This window comes from Neoarius graeffei, chromosome 6, assembly GCF_027579695.1.
Source record: "Neoarius graeffei isolate fNeoGra1 chromosome 6, fNeoGra1.pri, whole genome shotgun sequence".
NCBI lineage: Eukaryota > Metazoa > Chordata > Actinopteri > Siluriformes > Ariidae > Neoarius > Neoarius graeffei.
The window spans coordinates 47539096-47551967 of NC_083574.1; the positions used below are offsets into that span (position 1 = coordinate 47539096).

Below are 12872 nucleotides of genomic sequence, written 5' to 3' on the forward strand. Positions count from 1 at the left end.
AAGTAATAAAACCCTTATTACATAGCTCTCTTAGCTCTCTTCAGAAATTATACAGAAGGCAACATATTAAAATATAATCATTCGTATTAGTGCAACTGACTTAATTCTAGAATACATAAACACTTGGATTGTCACTTTTTCCAGCCCAACCATGGGTTAAACCTGGGCCATTCTCTAAATTCATCCAAAATGTAACTAAATTATATCTAAGTGGCCCAAAGCTATTTTCCCTGCCTAATGTGATTAAACATAACCCAATTAGGTGGGTGGATTTGCCCAGTATTTTTTTTTCCTGTCTGTTGATGTAGATTGTCTGTCATAGAGAGGACACCATTCCTCTATCCTTGCCTACAGGTCACATAAAATGCAGGAAATTATTAAATATGCTGTTAGTGTTATGAATAATGTTAGTGTATGTTAAGGCAATAAAATGTTTAACTGTAAACTCTGTAAACTGTTCCAGCAAATTTAACACAAGCACAGACATACTGTACTATTTAAATTTTATTAAAAAAATGCTGACTACGAGAAATGTGTAAACTCAGTGCCTTAAGTGTACTGTATAGTGGAAACCCCAGTAGAAAATGCTTGACTTGCATAGACGTGGCTCAGGTTCATAGACATCAATAAATGTAGTCATTAGTTTCCTGAATGTATGCATGCAATATAGCGATGGCTGGAATCTACTGTCTAACTGGATTCCAGTTTACTCACATTTTAATATGAATTCAGCCTTCCTGTACTTATGGACAAAGCATGAGTCATGAGTTGCATTTCTTTACAGAACCAACCAACTCTGCTGATTTTCCTTTTGTGAGAATTCTGAACTGTCAGGATGATGATTCATCTTATGTGACTGTTAAGAATAATATATGGTCATGGCCAGTATTTAAATATGCTTTATACATTTGTATTTTCAACATGGATCATCTCTGGGATATATGGCATTAACTCCGCTGACAAGGACACACTGACAAATTCATGAACCGTCACTGACCTACTCATCCTTCTGATCGCATTTATGTTCTCCTCCTAGTTTTTCATATTTGTGTACTCTCTATTTTCACTTTTCCTTCCTTTACTCTCGCCTTCTTCTGTCCTCCTCCACTTACATTTACTTCTCATACCCCTTTGTTCTCTTTACTGCCTGTGCATGTGCTCACTGAGCCATTTGCACTACCACTGCCTTCCAGGCCTTCTCTTTGTCAAATTCTCGCAGTGTGCCATTGGATCCCTGTTGTTAGGAAAGAGAGGGAAAAAAAAAAGATGTGAAGGGATTTGTAATGTGCATATGTCAAAATGTCAATCAAAATAGTTCCCAAAGCTAAGTGGGGTTTTTTTGTACTACAACTTTTTGTTTGTTACGATGTACAGTATGTAGAATTATATACCATCTTTCCATCTCTCCATCATGCACATGTTTCCCTGAGACACTTCCTGTCCACAGAGGAAGCTATGCATTCTGTGTGAACATGTGCACGTTCATGCAAGTGTGTGGAGGGCTGTTATGAGGATGTACGTATAAGTGTGTGGTATTACCTTGCACTCGTGTGGCTCCATATGTGGACTGTCATCCCACTCTGGTGCTCCTATACGCAGCTGACCCTTGTAAGAGGCACAGTGTACCACAGTGGCCAGCGTCAGGCCTGCCTGAACCACTAGCAGCACCATCAGGATCAACAGGAGCATGTCATATGATTGCTGCACGCACAAACACACATACCATACCAATCAAAAGTTTTTTTTTTTACTCATTCATAGGTTTTTCTGTATTTTGACTATTTTCTACATTGTAGAACAGTACTGAAGACATCAAAACTATGAAATAACATCTGGAACATGTATGGAATTATGTGGTAAAGAAAAAATAGGAAAAAACAAAATATATTTCATATTTTAGATTCTTCAAAATAGCCAGTGTTTCCCTTGATGACGCTTTACACACTATTGGCGTTATCTTAACCAGCTTTATGAGGTAGTCACCTGGAATGCTTTTCAATTAACAGGTGCCTCGTCAAAAGTTAATTAATGTAATGTCTTGCCTTCTTAATGCGTTTCAGATCAAAAAGTAAATAGTAAATAATAAACAGTTATTCCATGAAATCGAGTCGTGCATGAGCTGATATCCGACAAGGTGCATAGTCCCGAGTTGGCTTAAGCCATGTACGATGAGATTGAATGGAATATCTTTTTTATTCTATCCACATTCACTGGATTTTGAGAAACAGAGCATCCATCCATTATCTGTAGCCGCTTATCCTGTTCTACAAGGTCGCAGGCAAGCGGGAGCCTATCCCAGCTAACTATAGAGAGCGTGCACGTGACGTCACGAGGTCATGTGATATTTGTTTATCTGCCATCTTGGACGGCATGGCTGCGCATAGAACTTAGATGAACCCGTTCTAATTATCAAGTGTGTGCGAGTAGATCTTTCGAGAATGGTTATATCTTGTTCAGCATTTGGTTGTACCAATAGACAGGGCCAAAAGGAGGGCCTGTCATTTTATAGATTCCCCGCAGACGAGGAGAGACGCGCAAAATGGGTGTCCGCTGTGCGAAGAGAAAACTGGAACCCCAGTTCTACCAGCCGAATTTGTAGTGAACACTTCATATCAGGTAGGTGTAATCTTCTAATTCAATACTCCTAGTACATCTGTTAAGTTGATTTTCGGATTGAATGATAACTGCATAGTTGGTGATTTGTGATTTTTTTTTCAGACAAAAACATACATATTTACAATTCTGTCATTATCTGGAACTGAGTTTAGATTTCGAACATTCTTACGATAAAACATCCTGCATAGTCTCTTTATGATAAACGTCTTAATGCCACTTAACCGTGAGGTTATCAAGTAGACATTCTTCTTCAGAACCTTCCAGAGGTATAATTGGGATACCCATCCCGCATTTGACTGACAGCTACGCTCAGCCATTCCCCCGGAGGCTGTTGCGGCCATTTCCTACGCGGATTCTGGCGGACTGTTTGACGAGTGACCGATCCATTGACGGTAAACAAGGATCGAGTGGACTTCAGTGGCGACTATAATATTGAATTAATTCAACAAAGTGTAAATTCAATATCATAGTCGCCACTGAAGTCCACTCGATCCTTGTTTACCGTCAATGGATCGGTCACTCGTCAAACAGTCCGCCAGAATCCGAGTAGGGAATGGCTGAGCGTAGCTGTCAGTCAAATGCAAGTTAGCCAATGGGAATGCATTCCTGGACAGCCCGCCCACACGTGAAGTTTGTGCCAAAACTGCAAGCAAAAAGTCAGGGAGCGCAAACGAGAAAGCTGGAATCGCAACCAAAATAAATTACATCAAACAAAACTGAGAAAGACGCGGAACAAAAATAAAAGGTTTCTGAAGAGTAATAGACTGATATTTTGCACGATTACACGAATAATTTGTTTGCCAGTCTAAAAAAATTTACTTTTTTTTGTTTTTTTGTATTTTGATTTGTCGTTTTTGTTTGATATTTCAAACGTATTGTATGAACACTTTGGCACAAAATTGATTCCATAAATGTGGATAGAATAATAAAAAATATACAGTAAATAGCCCTATTCCACAACTGTAGTAATCTATATTATGTCAAGAACCGCTCAAATGAGTAAAGAGAAAGGACATCCATCATTACTTTAAGACATGAAGTGTCTTTTAATTCATAAAAATAAAGAAAAAGCATTGAATTAGGTGTGTGGTACTGTATACACACACACACACACACAATGTACTGCACATGCTGTTGTTGTTGTTGTCACACTACTTGAGACAAATGGCCCTTTTCCACTACCCTTTTTCAGCTCGCTTCAGCTCACTTCAGCCCGACACGGCTCGCGTTTCGACTACCTTAGAGCAGCACGACTCAGCTCGCTTCAGCCCTGCTCAGCCCCCAAAACTCGCACGGTTTTGGAGTGGGGCTGAAGCGAGCCAAACCGAGCCGAGTGGGGGTAGGGGCGTGAGGAGACACTCCCCTGTGCACTGATTGGTGAGGAGGAGTGTCCTCACATGCCCACACACGCCCCGCGAGCACGCTGGGATCTGTAAACACCGTAAACCCGGAAGAAGGAGAATTACGAATTACGAGAATTTCTGAAGCCTTATGCGCCTCGCCTCATCTATACGCTCTTGCCAGTATCTGTTGGCGTTGTCGGTGACAACAAGCCACAGCACCAAGACCAGCAACACTAACGACTCCATGTCCTCCATGTTTATTGTTTACTATCCGGGTCGTGAGACTACCGCTTAAAAGGTCACTGATGTCACTGTTTGCGCCGCCTAACGACATCACATAACGTCCACCCACTTTCGCTAACTCCACCCAATGTGTCCACCCACTTCCAGCCAGCACGGTTCAGCACGGTTGTAGTCGAAATGCAACTCCAACAGCCCCACTCAGCTCGACTCAGCCCAACTCGGCACGGCACGGCTCAACCCAACTCAGCCGCGTTGGTAGTGGAAAAGCGGCAAAATATAGCATGGTCACACAATGCATATAAAGACTTAACACTCTCAGGTCGCCGACCCCTCACAGGGGACTTTTAGGACTGTTAGTAAACACACATCTAAAGCTCTGCGAGTTTTTGTGCTAGAAACACTCAAGTAACACCACTAAGGTGGGGTTTACATTAGACCGTATCAGCGGATCATCAGATTAATGTTTTTAAAACGATTAGCGTGCACACAGCAACACCAATACACGATTTGCGTGCACACAGCAACGCCAATACACGGATACGCTCAGCTCTGCAGGCATCCTGTGCTCCAAATCACTCCGCCCTGAACAGCGAGTGCCCTCTGGAGGGTGCGCACTCCGGCCCTGCGCAGCTCACAGAGCGCGCGAGTGAAGTGCACGAGCAGTGATTCGGGACTGAGCCGCTGTGTGTGTGATCCCAGCGCATATCACTTACCACTTGCAAGTGGAAGGATGGCAAGCCTAAAGACAATCATAACTACACAATGGGCAGTATTTGCATCAGTATTTGCAGTATTTTCATACTTTTATACTCTTTAATGAAAGGTGATACAAGGCGGAAGTCCGCGCCGTTTTTCAGCAGTCGCGTCACATGACCAACGCCAGCGAATCAGGAAGGTGGATGTCACAGTGACGTTGTCCAATGACGACGCCAGCTAGAGCTCAGCACAGCGTATCCGCGTATTCTCAATGTTTACACAGCACCGGACCAGACACGATCTGGATTGAATACGTGGACCCTGGCAGATTCCCGTTTCCCGGCGTTTTAATGTAAACGGACAGTGCATCCGCGAAGAAAACGAGACAGATACGGTCTAATGTAAACTTGGCCTAAAAACCTTGAATCTTATAGTTCTCAAATATATATATATTTAAAACAAATTATCTTTAGCACTTTGTAAAGAGAATAAAAACAGCTCTTACGAATTTCAGTACTTCAGCCAGCAACAGCCTCTTAACGACACACCCATCAGCTATTCACATGTTAAGCGCATGGAACATCAGTGTTGTCATTCGCTCATTGTGTAGCAAGGGGAGGTGAGAACACGCCCCATTTCACCGGTATAGACCCTTTTCAGTCACGTGACCTTCGTAAACGCGACCGCCATTTTGGACATGTAGTGGACTTCGGCTCGAATCAGTTTGAATGCGAGGAAGGCAACAAACGAAAAACATAAAAGAAAAAGGAGCGAGATGCAGAAAACACCTTCACTATCCAGCGACGTAGGGCATTTACAGGACGAGCAGAAGGAGAGGTATTTGCAAAAATTGAGGTTAGCAGGCTTAGAGAACGACGTTACCTGCTTCCACCATGATTGTTCACTGACGTATGGAAGTACACGAAGCCCTCGTCTTTACCTGACTTCGGCCCACATGATCTGTATACCTATGTCGTTAAAAACCCATCGCCATACACATACACGCCAACATCCGAGGTTCCGGAGCGCGCTCTGGCTTGCTCCAGGAGTGCTCCGGCCGAGGTTCCGGAGCGCGCTCCGGCTTGCTCCCCCTCAAATTAAGCAGCACGCTCTGGCTTGCTCCCCCTCAAATTAAGCAGCGCGCTCCGGCTTGCTCCGGAGCAAGCCGGAGCGCGCTGCTTAATTTGAGGGGGAGCAAGCCGGAGCGCGCTCCGGAACCTCGGCCAGAGCACTCCGGGAGCAAGCCGGAGCGCGCTGCTTAATTTGAGGGGGAGCAAGCCGGAGCGCGCTCCGGAACCTCGGCCGGAGCACTCCGGGAGCAAGCTGGAGCGCGCTGCTTAATTTGAGGGGGAGCAAGCCGGATCGCGCTCCGGAACCTCGGCCGGAGCACTAGCTAGTCAACAATAGCTACTACAGAAGAACAAAGAGGTTACAATGGGCTATTTTAACCTATTTGGTTACACACTCGCCGCCACAGAATGTTAACAGCAATGTAATGCCTTTTCTGGCTAATTTTATTCGTCTTACCTCCAACAAAGTGGTCACTACACAAGCGTTGGTATGCCGAGGGCTGCCAATCTGTTAATGGCCGCTATCCATCTTCTCCGTCGGGATCTGATAAAATGATAACCCTTGCCTTGTTTGTTGATGGTTATTACATCCAGGTGCACAACAATATAGTGGCATGATGGAAGTCTTGCTGAAAGTAAAAACTTTCTTTGCTGCCGTTCCTCAATGTTGGCTGTGGTAAACTACTGGTAGTACATGTCCAAAATAGCGGCCGCGTTTGTCGTGACGTCACGTGAAAAGGGTCCATAAACAAGTGCACATGTTCACTTGTTTCCATACCAACTGAGAAACTTTGAGGAATGGCCAATGCAAGGAAGATATCTCACTAGCGGTTGTTGTCATGCTTTTTTGGTTAGCGTATAGGGAGAACTACATTACATTACATTTAGCAGATGCTTTTATCCAAAGTGACTTGCAATTGAGAAAAAACAATCAAGCTACAGTAAAACATAGGAAATCATATGCCGCTTTTCCACTACAAACGCGGCTGAGCCGTGCCATGCTGAGTCGAGCTGAGTCGAGCTGAGCGGGGCTGTTGGAGTTGCATTTCGACTACAACCGTGCTGAACCGTGCTGGCTGGAAGTGGGTGGACACATTGGGTGGAGTTAGCGAAAGTGGGTGGACGTCACGTGATGTCGTTAAGCAGCGCAAACAGTGACATCAGTGACAGTGGCGGAACAAGTCAGAGCCGGGCCGGGGGCGGGGCAAATGACCGGGCCCTTTATTAAAGCTTATCATAACATCATTTTAGGCTACAAAATGTCCGCAACTGCGGTGTTTACCAATTTCAACACTACCGGGTGCAACTATGTTATTTAGTAGTACATCAAGTCCTTCAAACGAACATGTAACTCAGAAACAAAAAACATTAGGATACTGTACATGGCTCATAATAAAACATCAATAGCCTATACTGCGCACATTATTTGAAGGGCATACGAATGAGCGCTCAGAGGTTGCAACGGTGACAGGAAGAGTCAGAAATAAAAGGAGGGCGGTGCAAACCTCACTGAATGCACTGTGTTTACCAATTTCAACACTCCGGGGTGCAACTATGTTATTTTGTACATTAAGTCCTTCAAACGAACATGTAACTCAAACAAAAAAACATTCGGCGACGTACTGTACATGGCTCATAATAAAACATCAATAGCCTACTGCGCGCATTATTTGAAGGGCATACGACGAGCCTTGCGCTCCGCGAACTCGTCCACGATGCTCTGTATGTCACTGATTCAGTGATCTTTTCAGCGGTAGTCTCACGACCCGGATAGTAAACAATAAACATGGAGGACATGGAGTCGTTAGTGTTGCTGGTCTTGGTGCTGTGGCTTGTTGTCACCGACAACGCCAACAGATACTGGCAAGAGCGTATAGATGAGGCGAGGCGCATAAGGCTTCAGAAATTCTCGTAATTCATAATTATTCTTCTTCCAGGTTTGCGGTGTTTACAGATCCCAGCGCGCTCGCGGGGCGTGTGTGGGCATGTGAGGACACTCCTCCTCACCAATCAGTGCACAGGGGAGTGTCTGCTCACGCCCCCAGCCTCACTCGGCACGGCTTGGCTCGCTTCAGCCCCACTCCAAAACGGTGCGAGTTTTAGGGGCTAAGCAGGGCTGAAGCGAGCTGAGTCGTGCTGGTTTTTGGTAGTCGAAACGCGAGCCGTGTCGGGCTGAAGTGAGCTGAAGCGAGCTGAAGTGAGCTGAAAAAGGGTAGTGGAAAAGGGCCAATAGAGCAGACCTAGGCATTTTACGGCCCGCAGGCCGCATCCGGCCCTTTGGTTCATTCTGACCGGCCCGCGTAAGGTTAATTAGAAATTACAAAATAAACGTATTTTCTAATTTTACCTCATGCATGGACTGAATGTGCATTGCTTTTATTTTGAAGTTGTGTTCAACAAAAACGCAATGTGCGCGACATGAACATGACATGAAATCCCACGAAACCTAATCCCGCGATAACTACTTCCGTAATTTGTCCAGACCGACCACAAACTTGTACGTCATCCTTCAAACGGTCCAGCCAATCACATAGTGTGACGTCACCAGCAGGCGCCAGAGCCCAAGCTGATCTGTAGATCTGATTCCTACACCAAATCGACATTGTTGCGAGCAGATCACAAGAAGACTTTAGTCCCCAAAATGTCCGCAAAAAGAAGAAAGGTAGATGCTGAATGCAGGGCTTTCAACAAAACATGGACTGTATCTTGCTTGATATTTGGAGTAGAAAGACAATATTATGATGTCTTTATTGTGTTTTGGGGTGAATGTGACTGAAAAAAATGGTACAAACATTCACATTTTGTGAACCATTGTTTTGGGAAATTTGATTGAATAAATGACATTTTTTGTAAGGCAACCTTGTTTTTTCCATACTCTTACCAGTCTTAGCAGCTTGTAAAAATAATGTTATTTACTACTTTATATAAAGAAATACAATCAATACTGGGTGGCACGGTGGTGTAGTGGTTAGCGCTGTCGCCTCACAGCAAGAAGGTCTGGGTTCGAGCCCCGTGGCCGGCGAGGGCCTTTCTGTGTGGAGTTTGCATGTTCTCCCCGTGTCCACGTGGGTTTCCTCCGGGTGCTCTGGTTTCCCCCACAGTCCAAAGACATGCAGGTTAGGTTAACTGGTGACTCTAAATTGACCGTAGGTGTGAATGGTTGTCTGTGTCTATGTGTCAGCCCTGTGATGACCTGGCGATTTGTCCAGGGTGTACCCCGCCTTTCGCCCGTAGTCAGCTGGGATAGGCTCCAGCTTGCCTGCGACCCTGTAGAACAGGATAAAGCAGCTAGAGATAATGAGATGAGATGACAATTAATACTATGCAGAATTTAGTTCAGCCTTTTGGTCCCGCCCTCCACAAAATTTTTTGTTTCTCATGTGGCCCCATGGAAAAAATAATTGCCCACCCCTGTCATAGAGTAAGAAGAAGAGAGTGCATGTTAGATGGTTAGTGGGTTGTTAGGATAGAAGGTGCTCTTTGAAGAGAAAGAACTAGTTGATCGAAACGTGCTGTGCTATTTTTGTCAAGTTTTGAAAACATTTTTCTGTTGCCAAACTATGTTTCACTGATTTACAGTAATTAGTTACCTACAGTGGTGCTTGAAAGTTTGTGAACCCTTTAGAATTTTCTATATTTCTGCATAAATATGATCTAAAACATCACATCAGATTTTCACACAAGTCCTAAAAGTAGATAAAGAGAACCCAGTTAAACAAATGAGACAAAAATATTATACTTGGTCATTTATTTATTGAGGAAAATGATCCAATATTACATATATCTGAGTGGCAAAAGTATGTGAACCTTTGCTTTCAGTATCTGGTGTGACCCCCTTGTGCAGCAATAACTGCAACTAAACATTTCCGGTAACTGTTGATCAGTCCTGCACACCGGCTTGGAGGAATTTTAGCCCATTCCTCCATACAGAACAGCTTCAACTCTGGGATGTTGAACTGCTCGCTTCAGGTCCTTCCACAACATTTCGATTGGATTAAGGTGAGGACTTTGACTTGGCCAATCCAAAACATGAACTTTATTCTTCTTTAACCATTCTTTGGTAGAACAACTTGTGTGCTTAGGGTTGTTGTCTTGCTGCATGACCCACCTTCTCTTGAGATTCAGTTCATGGACAGATGTCCTAACATATTTTCCTTTAGAATTCACTGGTAAAATAAAAAATTCATTGTTCCATCAATAATGGCAAGCCATCCTGGCCCAGATGCAGCAAAACAGGCCCAAACCATGATACTACCACCACCATGTTTCACAGATTGGATAAGGTTCCTATGCTAGAATGCAGTGTTTTCCTTTCTCCAAACATAACTCTTCTCATTTAAGCCAAAAAGTTCTATTTTGGTCTCATCCATCTACAAAACATTTTTCCGATAGCCTTCTGGCTTGTCCACATGATCTTTAGCAAACTGCAGACAAGCAGCAATGTTCTTTTTGGAGAGTAGTGGCTTTCTCCTTGCAACTCTGCCATGCACACCATTGTTGTTCAGTGTTCTCCTGATGGTGGACTCATGAACAATAACATTAGCCAATGTGAGATAGGCCTTCAGTTGCTTAGAAGTTACCCTGGGGTCCTTTGTGACCTCGCCGACTATTACACGCCTTGCTCTTGGAGTGATCTTTGTTGGTCGACCACTCCTGGGGAGGGTAACAATGGTCTTGAATTTCTTCCATTTGTACACAATCTGTCTGACTGTGGATTGGTGGAGTCCAAACTCTTTAGAGATGGTTTTGTAACCTTTTCCAGCCTGATGAGCATCCACAAGGCTTTTTCTGAGGTCCTCAGAAATCTCCTTTGTTCGTGCCATGATACACTTCCACAAACATGTGTTGTGAAGATCAGACTTTGATAGATCCCTGTTCTTTAAATAAAACAGGGTGCCCACTCACACCTGATTGTCATCCCACTGATTGAAAACACCTGACTCTAATTTCACCTTCAAATTAACTGCTAATCCTAGAGGTTCACATACTTTTGCCATTCACAGATATGTAATATTGGATCATTTTGCTCAATAAATAAATGACCAAGTATAATATTTTTGTCTCATTTGTTTAACTGGGTTCTCTTTATCTACATTTAGGACTTGTGTGAAAATCTGGTGATGTTTTAGGTCATATTTATGCAGAAATATAGAAAATTCTAAAGGGTTCACAAACTTTCAAGCACCACTGTAAGTCAACCATGAGTTGGCCTAGTGATTAGCGTGTCCGCCTCTTGATTGGGAGATCGCGAGTTCTACTCACAGTTGGGTCATGCCAAAGACCATCGTAAAAATGGTACCTATTGCTATCTGGCAAGGCATGCTGCAATACAGATGCGAGTGGGGATTCAAACTCTCGTGGTTACCAGAGGACTAGCCCCCACTGTAACCCTAGCTATGTAATAGGAGAGAGGCCGAGGGCTACAGAAACGGGGATCGGTGCCGCCACATGGCTTGGGAAGGACTTTGAAAAAGTTTCCTAAGTCAACATGCCCTGCATAGTCATAGTTTATCTTCATTGCTAATTTTAGATTTATTATAGTCCGTGCATAAGTCTATGCATAAGATTATGAAATGTAGCTTTGGCTTTTAGGGCTTCTTTTCTTAGCAGTAACTTTCCAAGCAGAGAGGTGTGGGGGGCAGGGAGGTACAGGGGCCAGGGCCTTTGTCTTTGACAAATGGACTATTGACAGTGACGGGGGGATTACAGGTGAATTACACCTACCTCATCAATATTCATTTGAAAGGGCAATTGGCTTTGGAGAAAACAAAGGTAGTCTGAAGTTTCTACAATTAGTATTGAAACTACAGAACATTTCTGAATGCCATTCTTAGGCTACGTTTACATTACGTCGAATCAGCAGATCATCAGATTAACGTTCTTAAAACGATTTGCGTTTACACTAAAACCGTTAGCCGTGCACACAGCAACACCAATACACGGATACGCTCGGCTCCGCAGGCATCCTGCACTCCAAATCACTCTGCCCTGAACAGCGAGTGCCCTCTGGAGGGTGCGCACTCCGGCCCTGCGCAGCTCACAGAGCGCGCGAGTGAAGTGCACAAGCCACGATTCGGGACTGAGCCGCTGTGTGTGTGATCCCAGCGCATATCACTTACTACTTGCAAGTGGAAGGATGGCAAGCCTAAAGACAATCATAACTACACAATGGGCAGTATTTGCATCAGTATTTGCAGTATTTTCATACTTTTATACTCTTTAATGAAAGGTGATACAAGGCGGAAGTCCGCGCCGTTTTTCAGCAGTCGCGTCACATGACCAACGCCAGCGAATCAGGAAGGTGGATGTCACAGTGACGTTGTCCAATGACGATGCCAGCTAGAGCTCAGCACAGCGTATTCGCGTATCTCAATGTTTACACAGCACCGGACCAGACACGATCTAGATTGAATACGTGGCCGCTGGCAGATTCCCGTTTCCCGGCTTTTCCAGGTGGTTTAATGTAAATGGACAGTGCATCCGCGAAGAAAACGAGACAGATACGGTCTAATGTAAACGTAGCCTTACTTTTATGTAGCCAACACCTATGTTTACAAGGTTCAGACTTCAAAAGTCTTGTGCAGATATATTTATAATGTGTTTTTTTTTACAAGGTTTGAAAACTCTGAAAATAGTTTTTTTGTAAGGTTGTTTTTGCACTTAATTTAAATAAAAACAAATTTCATTACATTCACTTTACTCTCATATTATTATTGCTGAGGGCGTCCAGAATATAACCATGTGTGTCACTTTTGCAAGGATGTTTTTAGTTAGATGAAATACTTAAAAATGTCAAGGTTTATCAGACTGCCACAGAGTGTCTGACAGGCCCAGGACCTCAGAGTGTGTAAAGACTAAATTTAAATCTTCTCTCTTTGCTATCCCTCCTCTCCTGGCCCCTGAC

At 43.9% G+C, this 12872-nt stretch overlaps 1 protein-coding gene across 1 annotated transcript in view; it reads right to left on the reverse strand.

The window, feature by feature from the left end:
* Positions 1 to 534: 534 nt before the first annotated feature.
* Positions 535 to 12872, reverse strand: part of mlc1 (modulator of VRAC current 1) — a 32837-nt gene continuing 20499 nt past the window's right edge. The window contains exons 11-12 of the mRNA XM_060922923.1: positions 1540 to 1701; positions 535 to 1234 (exon numbers count right to left, since the gene is read on the reverse strand). Of these exons, the coding sequence (XP_060778906.1) occupies positions 1160 to 1234; positions 1540 to 1701 (237 nt within the window). The 3' untranslated portion in view covers positions 535 to 1159. The remainder of the gene's footprint in view (positions 1235 to 1539; positions 1702 to 12872) is intronic.